The sequence below is a fragment of the Scardinius erythrophthalmus genome (assembly GCF_964197995.2).
Source record: "Scardinius erythrophthalmus genome assembly, chromosome: 24".
Classification (NCBI taxonomy): Eukaryota; Metazoa; Chordata; class Actinopteri; order Cypriniformes; family Leuciscidae; genus Scardinius; species Scardinius erythrophthalmus.
This window is the reverse complement of record NC_138244.1, coordinates 32,853,549-32,871,075: the sequence shown is the minus strand read 5'-3', so window position 1 is coordinate 32,871,075 and position 17,527 is coordinate 32,853,549. Positions and strand designations below refer to the sequence as shown.

General features: G+C 43.4%; 3 protein-coding genes across 6 annotated transcripts in view; 1 reads left to right on the top strand and 2 right to left on the bottom strand.

Moving 5' to 3' along the window:
* Window positions 1-4,786, bottom strand: part of insc (INSC spindle orientation adaptor protein) — a 102,862-nt gene extending 98,076 nt beyond the window's left edge. The window contains exon 1 of one of the 4 annotated variants that reach the window (XM_081356242.1): window positions 4,652-4,786. The gene's annotated coding sequence lies outside the window, so the exon portion shown is untranslated. Of the gene's footprint in view, window positions 1-4,398 lie in introns of all 4 variants that reach the window. The other 3 variants (XM_081356244.1, XM_081356240.1, XM_081356241.1) reach the window with 3 other exon arrangements.
* Window positions 4,787-8,170: 3,384 nt separating this feature from the next.
* LOC308684666 (calcitonin-1) lies at window positions 8,171-8,989 on the bottom strand (the record flags this gene model as incomplete). The annotated part of the gene is made up of 3 exons (XM_081355909.1): window positions 8,171-8,360; window positions 8,702-8,833; window positions 8,904-8,989. 3 exons carry the CDS (start codon window positions 8,987-8,989, stop codon window positions 8,171-8,173), a joined length of 408 nt encoding a protein of 135 aa, XP_081212035.1.
* An 8,302-nt stretch (window positions 8,990-17,291) lies between these two features.
* psma1 (proteasome 20S subunit alpha 1) overlaps window positions 17,292-17,527 on the top strand; it is a 12,427-nt gene continuing 12,191 nt past the window's right edge. The window contains exon 1 of the mRNA XM_081356800.1: window positions 17,292-17,516. The gene's annotated coding sequence lies outside the window, so the exon portion shown is untranslated. The remainder of the gene's footprint in view (window positions 17,517-17,527) is intronic.

Sequence of the window (17,527 nt, the reverse complement as noted above, 5' to 3'; positions counted from 1 at the left end):
ACGCCAGGGAACACCTCAAAGTCTGCAAAAGCCAGGAGAGAGGGCTGGCAAACAGTAGCAGACAATTTAAACCTGTTAGAAGTGGCCATGTTAGATGTTTTTATCACTTATTAGCCTATATTTCTGTATTTTAATAATTGCATAATTACTTTGTTCATTGTAATGTCAGAGTCGCCACACTAGAACATGGGAACAAATAAAAGTGAAGTACAAAAATATTCTACATAATGGTATTTTTTGTTATATAGTCTCTTTTATAAAAGGCACTGTTAAATAAATGGTTGTCTGATTATAAAAGCAACCAAGAAAAAGGCTGAGAAAAAAGAAAAGATCTTACTCTCCTACACAGTAAAATAATGTTTGCTGCATTAAATTAAGGCTGTATAGTCATTTCAACTGTTAAATCTTGAGTGATGATGAATTGCTTTGACTTGTGAAAGTGAAAACTGATAAACTTATGTTAATGTAAAAATATTTCGCCATGAGTTATTGATCACATTTTCCCGAGTGTAGTTCATTGTAATGACATTGTGTTTTCCTCTTTTGTGCACTTTTACATAATACACCAACACTTGTATCTGTTCCCAAGAAAGTGGAGCTGAAATATGTGCAGTAAGTGGACATTTTCTAACTTTCCAAAGGAAAGAAAGTATAAGACTTTTGTTACTCTTTTTTTTAAAGGTCCATTTGTTTCCATTGCACTGGACAGTGAATAAACCCTCTCAGATAACTGTCATATGGAGGAACTAGCCTACCTGCAAGTGCATAAATAACTTTACTTAATTTATACGTGTATGCTTTATGGCTGCAGTATAAGTTGCAGGATTCCACATCTACAGAAAGGCCTATGAGTCTGCACAGACAGAGGAGACATAGGCCTACAGGTGGGCAGTGTAGAGACAACTTTTCCTTTTTATTTGTTGCATGAGGCATGTGTCTAATATCTCTTGTTGCAGGCACTTGACCACTGGCTTTTCTTTACAAAGAACAATTGAAATAAAACTCAAGGAACTAAGCATATTTGTCTTTTATTAAACATTTAATGAAAAGTGTTTTTTTTTTTTTGGCAATGTTGTGTAATATGGCACATGCAGCAATGTCCCAGGCCCTGTCAGGTGTTCAACCCTCAGACTTATCAGACACTGACATCTTTAGTTAGCCAAAGTTCATTTCATTGTGTGCCCTTGTCCTGGCTAGAGCTGCATTGTAACTGGTTTGGGTCAGGGAATGGGGTCATAAAACACCTGTCTGCAGGCAGGAACATGTCATAATCACCTATGAAGAAATGCAGTTCTGTTAGGATCAGCATAAGTGTATGTAATACAGTGAGCTTGATATTTAATTGTGGAACTTTTCTTACCACTTTCAAATAATGTGCATAAATGTGAATCTCTGAAAATGCTTAAGTCATGCACAGATCCTGGCCATTTTGCTTTCACATTTGTGATATGGAAGATTTTAGTCAACTGCCTTTTTTTTTATATATAATATTATTAATCTGGAATATTAAGAATCCCAATAGTAACTGGGCTGCACATTTACATTGTGAACCCCCTTTCTGTTCACATAATCCCCTTCATTGAGGCCTTGATGGCAGTCTATGGTCTAGCCTATAGTCTATGGTACCAATCACGTTAGTGAAGCCTGAGTGACACATACTGTAATCGGCATGGTCATGACTGCATGATCTTCATAAAAAATTATGATAGCCTAAAAAAAAAAACTGCTTTAAAAAAAAAAACTGCTTTCCAGCATTGGGTCTTCAGTGGCTTGGAAATGCCACAAAAAAAACCTACAACTGTTTTTTAAAGCTAAAAGCGCCAGGTCAACTCCGAATGACACGACAGACAGCACTTTCCATCAAGTTCTCCGCATCTCCAATAGTGTAAAGGAAAGAGCCACTCGCATATAATCTTAGGGCAATGCAAACAGTGTGTGCTGTAGTTTAAGCCCGACTCCGACAAGTCGAAAATAAATGTGTTTCCAACAATTTAATAATGTAAACGACAATCTCACGAGTCACGAGAAAAAAAGAAAAGTGCACTATCGCGCTGCGCTGGACTTCCCGTATCAGCTCCGCTTATAAAGCCGCAGTCTAATCCTGATAACATGAAATAAGCTGCTCCCGAGCAGGTTTAAGCTTGCGCACCTGTTGCTATGACAGCAAGTCCAGGATGAGCTTCGAAGAACCAAACAATTCAAGATCATGCCAAATCCCCAACAATCAAATCCAGCTAACTGAGTTAGCGACGTACGAAGAACGGGCCCCAGGACCCCAGGACTCAGATTGAATACCTTAACACGTTCTCCCTCAGCTCTGTCTTTCCCTGCCCCCTGCCTGTTAGTTTCTATGGTGTTTGATTGTTAGTTCAGTTCAGGTGTGTCTTGTTAATTTGCACTTCAGTTCTGTCTATGTAAACCCTGTGTTCTGTTGAGTTCTTAACATTGCATGTTTAGGTTGTTCTGTTCTTGTGCTGAGATTATTTTGTGAAGTTTGAGTTTGTTTGTTAATAACACTGCTGCACGTAGATCCTGCTTCCTCCATCTCTGCAACCGACTGTGACAATAGTTCTACTCCCAAACAAACAGCAGGAAAATCGCGTGTCCCCACTCATAATGAAGCGAGGGCAGGGAGGAACACAATACAAAAAGCTGTTTGCTCGCCGTACTCCTGTCTAGATATATATATATATGCTTGTGGACAGACAACAATAAATAGACAGAGACAGTTTCACACAGAGCGCTTGCTGAAGACAGAGAAGCTAGTGACTGTTTGTTCCAGGTATGCTCTATACTAGTTTCCTGGTCGATGATGTCACATGACGTTCCGTCACGCTATTGGACTGATTTCATACGAGCTCATGCACTAGAGTTTTTTCTTATTTCATGGAGAGAAAGAGCTCGATTGCATACAGAGAGGCCTTAAAAGCTGCTAGATCTGCTTATTTTTCAACCCTATTTGAAGGAAATAAACATAATCCTAGGTATTTATTTGAAACAGTGGCTAAACTAATGAAAAATAAATCTTCAAGCCCAGAAGTTTCCAAGCAGCACAGCAGTAATGACTTTATGAACTTCTTCACTTATAAGATTGATAATATCAGGGAGAAAATTATAACTATGCAACCGTCTACTACAGTATCGCATCAGGCAGTGCATTGTAGTCTCCCTGAGGAAAAATTTGATTAATTTATTGCTATAGGAGAGGAAGAATTTCCTAAACTCTTTAAATCATCTAAATCTACAACATGTATGTTAGACCCTATACCGACTAAGCTACTGAAAGAGATGCTTCCAGAGGTCATAGATCCTCTTCTTACTATCATTAATTCATCTTTGTCTCTAGGATACGTACCAAAAACCTTTAAGCTGGCTGTGATTAAACCGCTTGATTGATCCTACAGAATTAGTCAATTACAGGCCGATCTCAAATCTACCTTTTCTGTCAAAGACACTAGAAAAGGCGGTATCCTCACAACTGTGTTGCTTTTTAGAAAGAAATGATATCTGCGAGGATTTCCAGCCAGGATTTAGACCATACCATAGTACTGAGACTGCTCTCATTAGAGTCACAAATGATTTGCTCTTATCATCCGATCGTGGTTGTATCTCTCTATTAGTATTACTCGATCTTAGTGCTGCATTTCATACTATTGACCACAACATTCTTTTAAATAGACTCGAAAACTATGTTGGCATTAGTGGAATTGCACTAGCATGGTTTAAATCATACTTATCTGACCGTTATCAGTTTGTAGCAGTAAATGAAGAGATGTCTCATCGATCACAAGTTCAGTATGGCGTACCACAGGGCTCAGTACTAGGACCGCTGCTGTTCACTCTGTGCATGCTACCATTAGGAGATATCATTAGGAAACATGGCATTAGTTTTTATGCTGATGATACTCAGCTCTATATCTCTTCACGCCCTGAGCTCTTACACTCAAACGCAGACCAGGCTGTCCAAACTGCTTATGAAGACGTTTTTCAAGCCGCAAAAGAGGAATTGACTTTGGGTTTAGAGAAACTGCTGACTGCGACCCAGCCTGGGCCGAACAAAGAGTCTTTCAGCGGAGTAACAGAATCCCTGAGTCTCCCTCGCTCATCTATGCTCATGAAACACTGTTATTATTGCTAAAACACACCCTAACCTGTAGTTAACCTGTTACTGTCCCGCTCTCTGATCACACTGGCTGTAGTTCATCAGTGTGCTGGACTCTTTTTAGAGAAACGCTCGGATTACTGCTAAAGTCAAAGCAGGGTTAGAACTTTAGGCTTGCTGTAAAACTAAACACATTTTATTTTACACATACATTCGACAAAATAATGTAGAAGTTGTTATAAAGTCAAAGCATACGTTTAACCATGTGTCACAAAAAAAAAAAGGATTTACAGTACCGTCTCCATGATAATGCAATGTCCAATTTCAAAAGTAAGAGTTTTGAGAGTTTAAGCTTTCGACAGATGCCTAATTTACGAGGCCAACCTTCCAGAAGCGTCTGTAGAGCACGATTACCTCAAGACAGGAGGATTCAGAGGTCCACAGCTCCTTCTCAACCGTCCTGCCACATCTCAAACTAATGAGTTACCCATGTGTCCGTGCGCTGATGATGCTGGTGACCCGTTAAAGAGCTGGATGAGCAACACTTACGCGGCGAGTGTGTGTGTGTGTGTCCGCCGCTGGAGCCTGGAGTGAGCAGACCCACATCTCTCCGTCAGTCAGTCTCTCTGCTGGGCCGCGGTCCAAGCCGACGCGAACGGGCTATTTCTGTCTCTGTCTGCACATGAGCTCTCCTCAACACATTCTGTGGTCACACATGTAATCAGTGGCCGGCTATGGAGAGCTGTAATTGCAGACTTCATCAGATCAGCGCAGCTGCCAACACCAGCTCTTTAAACTCCCTGAAAAACAACTGGAGTCGCATAAATAAATGTGGGCCTGGAATCCAGATGTGGAAGAGGGGAGGAACGAGAGGGAGAGCCGGAGCCATGGGAAAGGAGAAAAAACTGTTTTATGTGACAGGAGACTGTGTTTTTTCCTTCAAATATCCAAAGAAGGGAGATTTTGGGAGGAGCCGTCTGGGTTCGGTTATTCCTAGACGTTTACCATTAGACGTTCAGGGTATCTGATTTCTACTCTGTGGAAAAATCAGTCCTGGAAGGGAGGAAAAAAAAGCCTATGAAAACAAAAGACATGCTGAGGAACGCACAGTCCATTTCCCTGGGACTCGTTCAGGACTGGATCCTGAAACTGGGAAGAGAAACTGGGACTGAAGTGAGTTTACTGGCTGACTCTCTGTCCTCGCTCAGGCTTTCTGTTCATCAGCAGCGAGTAAATGACAAACAGCTGTTCACTATCACGAGTCGAACATCTCTGAGACGGGTTCGAAACTCTTTCCATGCCGACACCGCAAGAGTTCTCCACAGCTGAGTTCATCCCGCTGGATTGCATGGAGACCGTAAAAACAACTTGTGGAAAATGATTTCTTTGAAATAATGCCTATAATTTGGGGTTATATAATGTGCTTCCAGTAAATGTGCATGAAGCACAAGAACAGAAGTGAATAAAGCATCCTGTGCTTTCATTGCAATTTATTAATAAAGCACGATTAAAAACAACTGCCGTTGACCAATGTGCGGGACCATTAAATACAACACAGACGAAGAAAGACACGAGTAAACAACAAAGCAGAAAAAGACAGATTTAACTCATGAATTACAAGCCAGACCAAATAAAAATGATTTAAACTTTGATATAAAAATAGGTATTGTGTGAGCAGTTCTGCTATAACGCCGGAGACTTGAGTCTGGTCTAGAGATCACGTCATGTGATGTGTGTGAAGGAGAAATTAATGATGTTTATCTCCGATGTGCAATAAAGAAAGTGAATATCATCAGAAAAGTGTCATTTAGTTTTGATCCGTGATTCTGATTTAGTACTGAAGAAAAGAGACATTGGAAACATGGAGAAAAGAATATTTTATTGATGCTTTAGAAGAACGTCTTCTTCTGTAACGGTTCCTCTGTCAGAGGAGAAACAGGAGCATAACTCCCAGTCTCATCCACTCAGAGCACACGTCTCCTCAGATCGCTGCACACGGCGGTATCGAGGATGAGCTGGATGCACAGTACAATCATAACCATTTATATAATAAACTTATAATTCATTCTTCTTGAGTAAAATAGGCATTTGACATGAGACTCGCTCTGCCACCTGTTGGACAGTGACGGCATTAAACTCTCTGGAGTTTGTGTGAATGAACTGGAACTCGATCTGATGCGTTTTAAAACCAGCACGAGGCGTATATCTGTATCTATATCATCGTGTAGTCTCAGGGTTATATGAGCCTCGTGGAGTGGACTGAGTAAAGCCTGCAGATGAGCTGATCTAACATGAGCTGGATCCGGTTCTGCAGGTCCAACACTTCACTAAAGCAAACACATCTCACAACAATCACAGACCTTCCATTCATTATCACAACCTACGCTTCGAAACATAAAGACTGCAAAAGGTTCCCCAGAGAGATCAGTTCTGAAAGAACAACTTTTCTTTAGTGTGAAGAACATTTTAATCATCTAAAGAACCAATTTCCACTATAAAGAACCTTTGAGCAAGGGAAACGCCCCATGGTTAAGAGTGAACACAAGCATGAAGGGGTTATCTGTCCTGTCCCCACACAGATGCAGAATAAACACACAAAGTCTGTATGAATCTGATTTATTTCATATAAAAATCTATAGATTTCTCTGTGTTTTAGACGCTCTGTCAGTACATATGGATAACACAAGTGCTTAGTGCGTGTTTAGGAGTCGGTGTTGTTCAGAGAGTTGCTCTTCAGCAGGTGTGTGTGTGTTTCTAGTCCAGATCACCTGTGGAACAGAGAAGACACGGTCAGAAACTCTCTCTCTCTCTCTCACACACACACACACACACACACACACACACACACACACACACACACACAGCACAGAGTCTCGGGGGCGCTCGTGAAACACACACACACACACACACACACACACACACACACACACACACACACACAGCACAGAGTCTCGGGGGCGCTCGTGAAACACACACACACACACACAGCACAGAGTCTCGGGGGCGCTCGTGAAACACACACACACACACACACACACACACACAGCATAGAGTCTCGGGGGCGCTCGTGAAACACACACACACACACACACACACACACACACACACACACACACACACACACACACACAGCACAGAGTCTCGGGGGCGCTCGTGAAACACACACACACACACACACACACACACACACACGCGCGCGCTCGTACCCCGCTCGCGCGCTCAGCTCCTCCTCCTCCTGCGGCCGAACGCGTCGGGTCCCACATCGGTCCTGATGAACCCAGATCTGCCCATTCCCCCGTCGGGTCCCACATCGGTCCTGATGAACCCAGATCTGCCCATTCCCCCGTCGGGTCCCACATCGGTCCTGATGAACCCAGATCTGCCCATTCCCCCGTCGGGTCCCACATCGGTCCTCCTCCTGCGGCCGAACGCGTCGGGTCCCACATCGGTCCTGATGAACCCAGATCTGCCCATTCCCCCAGTCCGGCTCAGGGAGTCCGCCAGCCGGTGAGTCACGCACGTGGCCGTGTTACACGCGCGCTTCTGCGCGGTCACGCTGAGCAACACAGAGCATCCAGCATCAGCACAGGGACACGCACACACAGCACTCAGTACAGTACATTCATGCATTACTCATCTATAATATTTAATATGTATGGAATTATCAGTCTGATGATTTGATCACAGTCACAGATGTCATCTTACCTGCAGAAATCTTGATGTTTTTGTAGAGGCAGTTTAACAATTGAATATGTAACTAATAACTTGACAATAAAATTAGAGTTCCTGATATAAAAATACCTTTATTGAACTTAAACACATGAAATAATTTTTTTTTTTGTATATTTGATTATCATCATCAGTTACCTTTATAATACATTAACTCAGTTATTCAAGAGGCATGTGTCAGATGCATAAAAACGACTCCTTGTGGAAGAAATTCAATCTAGGTCTTAACATGCCTTTCTCTGCCAAAGAAAGAAAGAAAGAAAGAAGGAAAAGCCCGATGCAACCAGGCGTGTGTGTGCGGCCAGTCAAGCAGGATCCGCATGCAGCGGGGGGGTAGGGTTAGATGGCGGTAAAGGCTTCCTCGTAGCTGGGGAACTGGCTGCCCTCGAGCAGGCTGCGCTTCTTGCCGGGCGTCCCGGCGCCCACGTCCGTCTGCGGGAACGTTTGCAATTTGTGCAGCTCCTGGGACAGTTTCCCCAGCACACAGGTGCTGAGATTGGAGCAGCGCTTGGACAGGAATCTGCCCTGGCTGGACAGAAACACACATGCAGACAGGCGTATCACACACACATGCAGCGCCTGTTAGTGCTCACACATGCATCAGGTTAGAGAGAGAGCATGCTCAGGTGGGAGAACATGCAGTCATTAGGGTTAGCATGACATGCTAGGACACGCACACAGGGTTCATCACTGAGAGGAGGAGATGTGCACCTCATCCGGGCAGAGGAACTTCACACTAATCTCCACGGTTCCTCACTTGACTAACTGGATCTACTGCCTCTCGCAGAGTGAAAACCGGAGTTTGAGATAAACACACTCTTTCCCTGCTCATAAAGTCCTCCTAACAGCGCAGACCTGTGGAGCTCGTACCTGCTGTCATCACTCGTGGGCTCCAGCTCCTCCGCCGTCATCTGCACCACGTTTCTGACTATAGCGCTCAGTAATCTCCGTGCCTCGTAGTCCATGAGCGCCAGTCTGTCTGTCAGAGACTCTGAAGCGGGTCTGAAGACACACATCAAACAGTGATGTAGAACAGCCCACCTGTGGACTCAGCATGAGGAGCGAGCTTTACCTGGCCGGGGCGGCGCTCGAGCTGGACATCTGCAGCACCACTGCGGCGTACGCGACCAGCAGCGCAGAGACCTTCAGCATGAACATGGTGCCCTGGGACACAAACACACTGACTACAGCGTCCTCTGTGAAGCCTAAACCCATTAGAGTAATGAAAGGCGTCCCTTTCCAAAACCACAACGATCTCAATCCAACAAAAAGTGTCTTTATGGTCTTACCTCACCTTGTGTTGCTGTCCGGGAAAAATGTTGACTCTCTGAACTTGAAGACCACCTTGATACTACTGTGTGTGGCTTCAGTGGTCAAGCCCTTATATATTCACCATGAGGAGTTGAGTGTTATCTGTGGAGGTGTTTAATTATCTCCCGCTGGCCAATCAGAGCACAGAAGGGCACCCGTCAGCCAATCAGCATCCGTCCCACAGCTCTTGCGCACTGATAATGTCTGAAGATCGACTGTGACGTCATTCTTTAGCCACTAAGTGCTCCGTTCACTAAACTCACTCTCATCTGGAGCCTCTGATATCTGCACTTGCATCTACATTCAGCTCATTCATTTAAATTAATTGAATAAACGCTCTGAATAAACATATACTGTGAGCTCAATATTTAACGGGCATCCAGAGCTGTGATCCAGTGCCATCTGCTGGTGGGAGAGGAGCACTGCCACAGCACATCTCCGTCAGGGAGAACCACACTGTTCTCCAGCTTTACACTGTGTTTCAGTGCCATCTGCTGGTGGGAGAGGAGCACTGCCACAGCACAGCACATCTCCGTCAGGGAGAACCACACTGTTCTCCAGCTTTACACTGTGTTTCAGTGCCATCTGCTGGTGGGAGAGGAGCACTGCCACAGCACAGCACATCTCTGTCAGGGAGAACAACACTGTTCTCCAGCTTTACAGTGCGCATCTCACAGGAGATAAACTAACCAGAGCTTCACATATCTGAGGTAGCAAGCGATGTCTTATATGACAGGGATCATAACAAATCTGTAATATAAACACTTTACAGTAAGGTTTCAGAAGTTGACATTAGTTAACTATGTTAGTTAACATGAACTAACAATGAACAAATACTTCTATGGCATTTATTAACCTTAGTAAGTAAAGGGCCACACTGGACGCCAGTCTTGACCGCACTGGGAGTTGGCCAGGGGAACACAACACATGAATGTACTGTAGTGTGATTAAGTATAGGTAACACTTTACAATGAATTAATAATATGTTTAAAGGGTAACTAAACCCTAAACTACATTTTATTAGTTAATGATCTGTAAGAATGGGGCTTCATTAGTGCTGTTCATTGATTCGAGTAACTTGTTTGACATTTGGGTATAAAGTGTTTCAATTCTACAATATATGGTGTAAGAACGTCTGAGTGCCGCCCTCTTCAGGTGAACGTCCGAGTGCCGCCCTCTTCAGGTGAACGTCCGAGTGCCGCCCTCTTCAGGTGAACGTCCGAGTGCCGCCCTCTGCAGGTGAACGTCCGAGTGCCGCCCTCTTCAGGTGAACGTCCGAGTGCCGCCCTCTTCAGGTGAACGTCCGAGTGCCGCCCTCTTCAGGTGAACTTCCGAGTGCCGCCCTCTTCAGGTGAACTTCCGAGTGCCGCCCTCTGCAGGTGAACGTCCGAGTGCCGCCCTCTGCAGGTGAACGTCCGAGTGCCGCCCTCTTCAGGTGAACGTCCGAGTGCCGCCCTCTTCAGGTGAACTTCCGAGTGCCGCCCTCTTCAGGTGAACTTCCGAGTGCCGCCCTCTTCAGGTGAACGTCCGAGTGCCGCCCTCTTCAGGTGAACGTCCGAGTGCCGCCCTCTTCAGGTGAACGTCCGAGTGCCGCCCTCTTCAGGTGAACTTCCGAGTGCCGCCCTCTTCAGGTGAACTTCCGAGTGCCGCCCTCTGCAGGTGAACGTCCGAGTCCGAGTGCCGCCCTCTTCAGGTGAACGTCCGAGTGCCGCCCTCTTCAGGTGAACTTCCGAGTGCCGCCCTCTTCAGGTGAACTTCCGAGTGCCGCCCTCTGCAGGTGAACGTCCGAGTGCCGCCCTCTTCAGGTGAACGTCCGAGTGCCGCCCTCTTCAGGTGAACTTCCGAGTGCCGCCCTCTTCAGGTGAACGTCCGAGTGCCGCCCTCTTCAGGTGAACGTCCGAGTGCCGCCCTCTTCAGGTGAACGTCCGAGTGCCGCCCTCTTCAGGTGAACGTCCGAGTGCCGCCCTCTTCAGGTGAACGTCCGAGTGCCGCCCTCTTCAGGTGAACTTCCGAGTGCCGCCCTCTTCAGGTGAACGTCCGAGTGCCGCCCTCTGCAGGTGAACGTCCGAGTGCCGCCCTCTGCAGGTGAACGTCCGAGTGCCGCCCTCTTCAGGTGAACGTCCGAGTGCCGCCCTCTTCAGGTGAACTTCCGAGTGCCGCCCTCTTCAGGTGAACGTCCGAGTGCCGCCCTCTGCAGGTGAACGTCCGAGTGCCGCCCTCTTCAGGTGAACGTCCGAGTGCCGCCCTCTGCAGGTGAACGTCCGAGTGCCGCCCTCTTCAGGAGAACGTCCGAGTGCCGCCCTCTGCAGGTGAACGTCCGAGTGCCGCCCTCTTCAGGTGAACGTCCGAGTGCCGCCCTCTTCAGGTGAACGTCCGAGTGCCGCCCTCTTCAGGTGAACGTCCGAGTGCCGCCCTCTTCAGGTGAACGTCCGAGTGCCGCCCTCTTCAGGTGAACGTCCGAGTGCCGCCCTCTTCAGGTGAACGTCCGAGTGCCGCCCTCTTCAGGTGAACTTCCGAGTGCCGCCCTCAGGTGAACGTCCGAGTGCCGCCCTCTTCAGGTGAACGTCCGAGTGCCGCCCTCTTCAGGTGAACTTCCGAGTGCCGCCCTCTGCAGGTGTTCGACCCGTGGCTCTGGAGGTCTGTAAGAAGAACGAAACCCAGTGAGCGTGTTCGACCCGTGGCTCTGGAGGAAGAATGTTGACAGAAATCGGCCTCTAGTTGGCGCTAACTAGTTTTATGCCTCTGTAATCACGTTGTTTTTCACACATACACACAATATTCATGTCATTTGCTCCATAGACAAAATAACAGCTGAGAAGTAATGTCACTGTAACAATGCAACTTTCTCTAGTGAAGCAGGTGATGTATTATTAGTTTTATTCATTAAAACTGTGATTCTACAACACAAGAGCCAGCAGTTTTGTGGCAAACAGATAAAGTGAAAGATTTAACAAACAGTTTGTGCACTAAAAGGTTTCATCCATGGCATCACTCACAGACATGAAGAATCCGCATATAAACCTCAGCAGTGGTGATAGAAGTATTCGTGCCACAATGCATGCTGGGAGTCTGGGTGAGTGCTGGTACCCAGCATGCACTGCGACATGAAGCTTTTAATGTCACCATCGCTGAGATTCATATGCGGATTCTTGATCTCTGAGTGATGATACCACAGAGGTTTAACATCTGATCGTCACAACAAATGGATCTTACAGTATCACATTTCTACTATAATTAATAATACAAAACTGTTAATAGATCTGGCTCTGGATAACACCATCAACACCGGATTATATTCTCTTTTGGCTTTTGTGCCACAACAAGTGGGTTTATAAACATTTACAGCAGCCAGAGAAACACTTATATTATACATTCAAAGGTCAAGAGTAAAGCAAACGCTGATCTCCATCATGGTGACTGTAATGATCATCAACATCTAAACCTCTGCTAGTTCTCAGTGAGAGCTTCTGTAGACGCGAGACAGACACAGAGTCAGGTCAGTAAAGTGGAGCTGGTAATGCTGTTAGTGGAGTGAATCCTCCTGAGATCTGCACAGATATAACATCTTCTGTTGTCCTCAGCAGATGTCATCTAAGGCTGTGGATGAAGTCAGTTGTAGTTTCTCTCTTTCGCTATTTCTCGCTCCTGTGATGATTCTGCTTGTTAGCAGCAGGTGTTCATCACTAATACTCAATCATCACTTAATCAATCACTGTAATCACTTCATTTCTTGACTGCAATATCTTCTTTTAGTGACCTCAACTGAACATCAGAGGACTCGTAACTATTGGTTTCTGAAATGTAATGAATTAATCGGCGTCCTCAAGTGTTATGGGTTAGCTTCAGTTATAGGATTTGTCTTTGTGTGTGATGTTGTGAGCTAGCACTCCCAGTTCATTTAAAGTTTGTCATTTCAGTGGTTTTACTCAATATAGTGAAGTTTGAGTTATATAAAGAATTTGAATGCAGTTTAATTGTGTATTAAGAAACATCCCTGTTTTAGTGGACTCAATTGAAATAAGTTCAGAGTACTCATAACTATTGTGTTTTTTATCAGATTAATATAATTGAGGTAATCGGTGTCCTCAAATGAACTTGTTGGGTTTTACGGCGAATCGCTACACCGGTGTTGAATGTATAATGTCTTTATTCATATGAAAATACTGAACTATGAAAGTCACACACAAACCATGATCCATCTTCCCTGTGTGTTTATGAGCTTCTGATCTCAGGTGTAGACATGTTTCTCTGCTGGTTCTTCACAGGGCGAGGGAGTGTCTCACGCAGAGGGCCGGGTTAGGGTTATGTTGACTCACGTACAGTGATTGACAGCTGTCGAGATCAAATGAACGTGTGACGAGTCATAAACTGATGGAGAGACAGAGCTCGCTCTTTCAGCTCGTCAGATCGCATAATTCAGTGGGAAATATATAAAAAGGCTATTCTATATGACAAAATATTTTGCAAACGTGGTAATAAATCAATATTTCTCCAGATATGCACACTTAAGTGCCCTAGCGGACGCTAGTTAGCGTGTCTGCGAACACAACCAAACCGCAGGAGACATGAGTGACTTCATATGAGTGTGGATATTCTGTTTCTAATATCATACATTAATGTATAGATGATTATTATACAATCCTGACATGAATTAAGAAATGAATGTGACAGAGGTCAAATATGAAAGCTGGAGTCTTCACTGTCTCTCGTGATCCTCCAGTTAGTCCAGATGCAGTGAGAGTGTGTTGAACAGCAGTGATCTGGGCCCATAGAGGAGTTAGAGACCAGCAGAGGTGGAAAGAGTACTGAAAATTTGTACTCAAGTACAAGTACCGTTACATTGCTGAAATAATACTCAATTACAAGTAAAAGTACTGGTGTCAAAAAAGTAATTAAGTAAAAGTACAAATTACTCTTCTCAAAAACTACTCAGAGTACTAGTTACTAATTACTTTTTAGCTGGCGATAGTTAATGCATTACCAATAAAAATATTCAACAAAATCATAGATTTATGTAGAAAATAGCTACTTTTAACACATTCGAAGGACATTAATTAGTGGATACTGGAATTTCTAACTTCAATATGACACCTTGAAATATTTCAATATTCAGTAGGCCTAGCCTATAATTTTTAATACCATCGGGAAAACTACTACATACTAAATATTTTAATATCTACATTTTTGTCCATCCATTTTGTCAAGGCAATCATTATTTTCAAGCATTGAAAAGCACAACACTCATTGTAACAGTAATCTATTTGAATGGAAAAGTTTAATTCAAGTCTTCTGAAGAGACACGTCCACTTTATAAGGTGAGATTTTAATTTAGGCTTTTGTTTACATATTTAAACATTGATCAATAACCATTACAATAATCTAATATTTACTCACTCAGTGTATTTGTCTTTACAATAGGGTAACGTGAACTGTTGCAATAGCTCACACACAGCACAAGGAAGCTTGATTTCAATTCAAACTGAATTTAATTTGCAAAAAGACTAGATTTTTCATAACTTTTGACAGCGTTTAATTCAAGAGCATGGAGAGATTGGAGCTGGACGTCATTTGAGTCTGCAGTGAGAACCACTTGGAGAGATTCGCGATTACACATGATATGACACACAGTCCGAGAGGGCGCACACTCAATATCCGAGTCCAGTTCATTCTTAGCCTACATTTGAGAGCTCGCGTCCAGTTTTCTGCGATTACATGAATGTGCCCTCGCGTTATAATATTGTTCGTGACATTTGCCATTAAAATATGCCATAGAAACTTGCAGGTATTAATAAAATTATGCGTAATAGGCCTACCTGCAATCCCGCGCTGAGGGGAGGCGGGTGTGTCAAACTCGCTGTCGTTGAGATGAGAGAATGAGAACGCGCAGCTGGTATCGTATTGGTGTATAGGCCAAAATGAGTATTGACAGATATTTCAGTATTGATATGTATACTACTATGTAGTTTGTTGTTCCAAACTTTAAGTCCAGCCATTAATCACTCTGAGCTCCTCGCCTCCTTCATGATCAGCTCTTCAAAACCTGCTGCGACTGCGGCGGCTTTCATTCAGTCCAAATATCAGGGGTTTTATTGGTCCGTTTACGATCGAATATTTTTATTGGCTACCGAAATGCCATTCAAAGATTTGAATATCAATTCAAATTGTACTCAGTAACGAAATGTGATTTTACAAGTAGCGAAGTAGATTACTTAGCTTAATATGTACTTGAGTACAAGTAAAATTACAGATTTAAAAATATACTCAAAAAAGTACAAGTACCCAAAAAAACGACTTAATTACAGTAACGTGAGTAGTTGTAATTCGTTACTTCCACCTCTGGAGACCAGTAACACACTAACCCTCCACAGGACAGCAGAGGACAGCACTCCTTCTGCTCGGTAGAGTCATCATCCTCAAGGGTTTTGCTTTTGAAATCATTTTTAAACTTTATTAAATCATTAAAATAACATTACAAATGTCAAAATGTACCTCTTCAGTTGTTCATTTATGCATCATGTTTAGCCTGAAATAAGCATTTAATTAACTATCGTTTATTTCAAATATCTATATTTACAACATATTGTGTGTGTGTGTGTGTGTGTGTGTGTGTGTGTGTGAGTGTGTGAGTGTGTGTGTGTGTGTAATGGAGTTAGCATGGACTTGCTTTAGTGGAGACGAACTGACACTAACACACATTAGCTGAAGAGTCGTCCTCTGCTGGACTTCTTCATCAACACTCACTAATGGGTTTAATTTATGTTTAGAAATGATAAAATCACTATTATAACATTTACAATCATATTTGATCAAAATCCAGCACTTCATATCTACTGAACATTAGTTTCGACACTTGTGCTGCATTATGAGTGATGTGAAACCTTTACACATCATATATGCCAGATATCTGTCTCTGAAACAACGTGTGTGTGTGTGTGTGTGTGTGTGTGTGTGTGTGTGTGTGTGTGTGTGTGCGCGTATGTGTGCATGTGTGCGAGCATGCTCAGTCTATATTAAATATGATTGTTTAAGCCTTTCATTCTTTTGTGAATGTGTGTATTCTCCATCATGTGTGTTAACAGCATCTTTGGCACGAAGGTCTTTATTTAACATCCACTGACGCAGATCTGTGTCCGCTAATATCATGCATGGATCTGAGCTGAACCAACACACAACAGCTGTATTTATATTACATTAACAAAGATGAATAAATACTGTAACAAATGTATTGCACACTGTTAGTCAATGTTAATGTGTTAATAATGTGACTTTATTGTAAAGTGTTACATAATTATTATATAGAGTGAATATAACTAAATGTTTTTATAAATGTGTATATTCTAATGCTAGATGAGCTTCAGTAATAAACCCTGTTATGGCCTAATCCTGAAATATGATGTGTGTGTGTGTATGAGTGTGTGTGTGTGTGTGTGTGTGTGTGTGAGTGTGTGTGTGTGTGTGTGTGTGTGTGTGTGTGTGTGTGTGTGTGTGTGTGTGTGTGTGTGTGTGTGTGTGTGTGTGTGAGTGTGTGTGTGTGTGTGTGTGCGTGTGTGTGTGTGCGTGTGTGTGTGTGTGTGTGTGTGTGTGAGTGCGTGTGAGTGCGTGTGTGTGCGTGTGTGTGTGTGTGTGTGTGTGTGCGTGTGTGTGCGTGGTGACTGATATCTGCACGCTGGAGTGTGTGTGTGTGTGTGTGTGTGTGTGTGTGTGTGTGTGTGTGTGTGTGTGTGTGTGTGTGTGTGTGTGTGCGTGGTGACTGATATCTGCACGCGGGAGTGTGTGAGAGAGTGTGTGTGTGTGTGTATAGTGCGCGCCCGTTCTGCAGTAGTGTGTGATAATGTCTACTTTATACTTGTTCAACACATTCACTTCAACAAAGTTTGTATTTTCTGTTCATTTTGATAAATAAAAGAATTCATTACAATTTTCATTTTAACAATACAGAAACACAATGGTTTAAAAGTACAGATTGTGAAAGCATTGGAGGAGATACTGTAATAACAGGTCAGATTTACAGTGGTGACATATGACATTTTATTACATAATAAGATAAAATCACATTTTTAAAAATGTTGGTTTTATTATAAATATGGTGATTATCTCTAAGGTTGACATCCAACTTAATATATGAGTCTTATATTTCTTATATTTATCTGAATATAACATGTCAGCTGGTGATGATTATTGTGCCTTTTTCATTTTCATATTGATCCGTTATTGAACATCTGTTGCTTTAATAACCATGAGCCATAAAACACACTTAAATTATGAAGTGAAGAGAAAGTAATAATGTGTAGTACTCTTCTTTAGAGCCTGTTTGACTCTCTCTCAGAGGAAGATAGCAGAACAGCGATAGAACATGTAGATCTCAGTGGATGTGGTGAGGAGAAT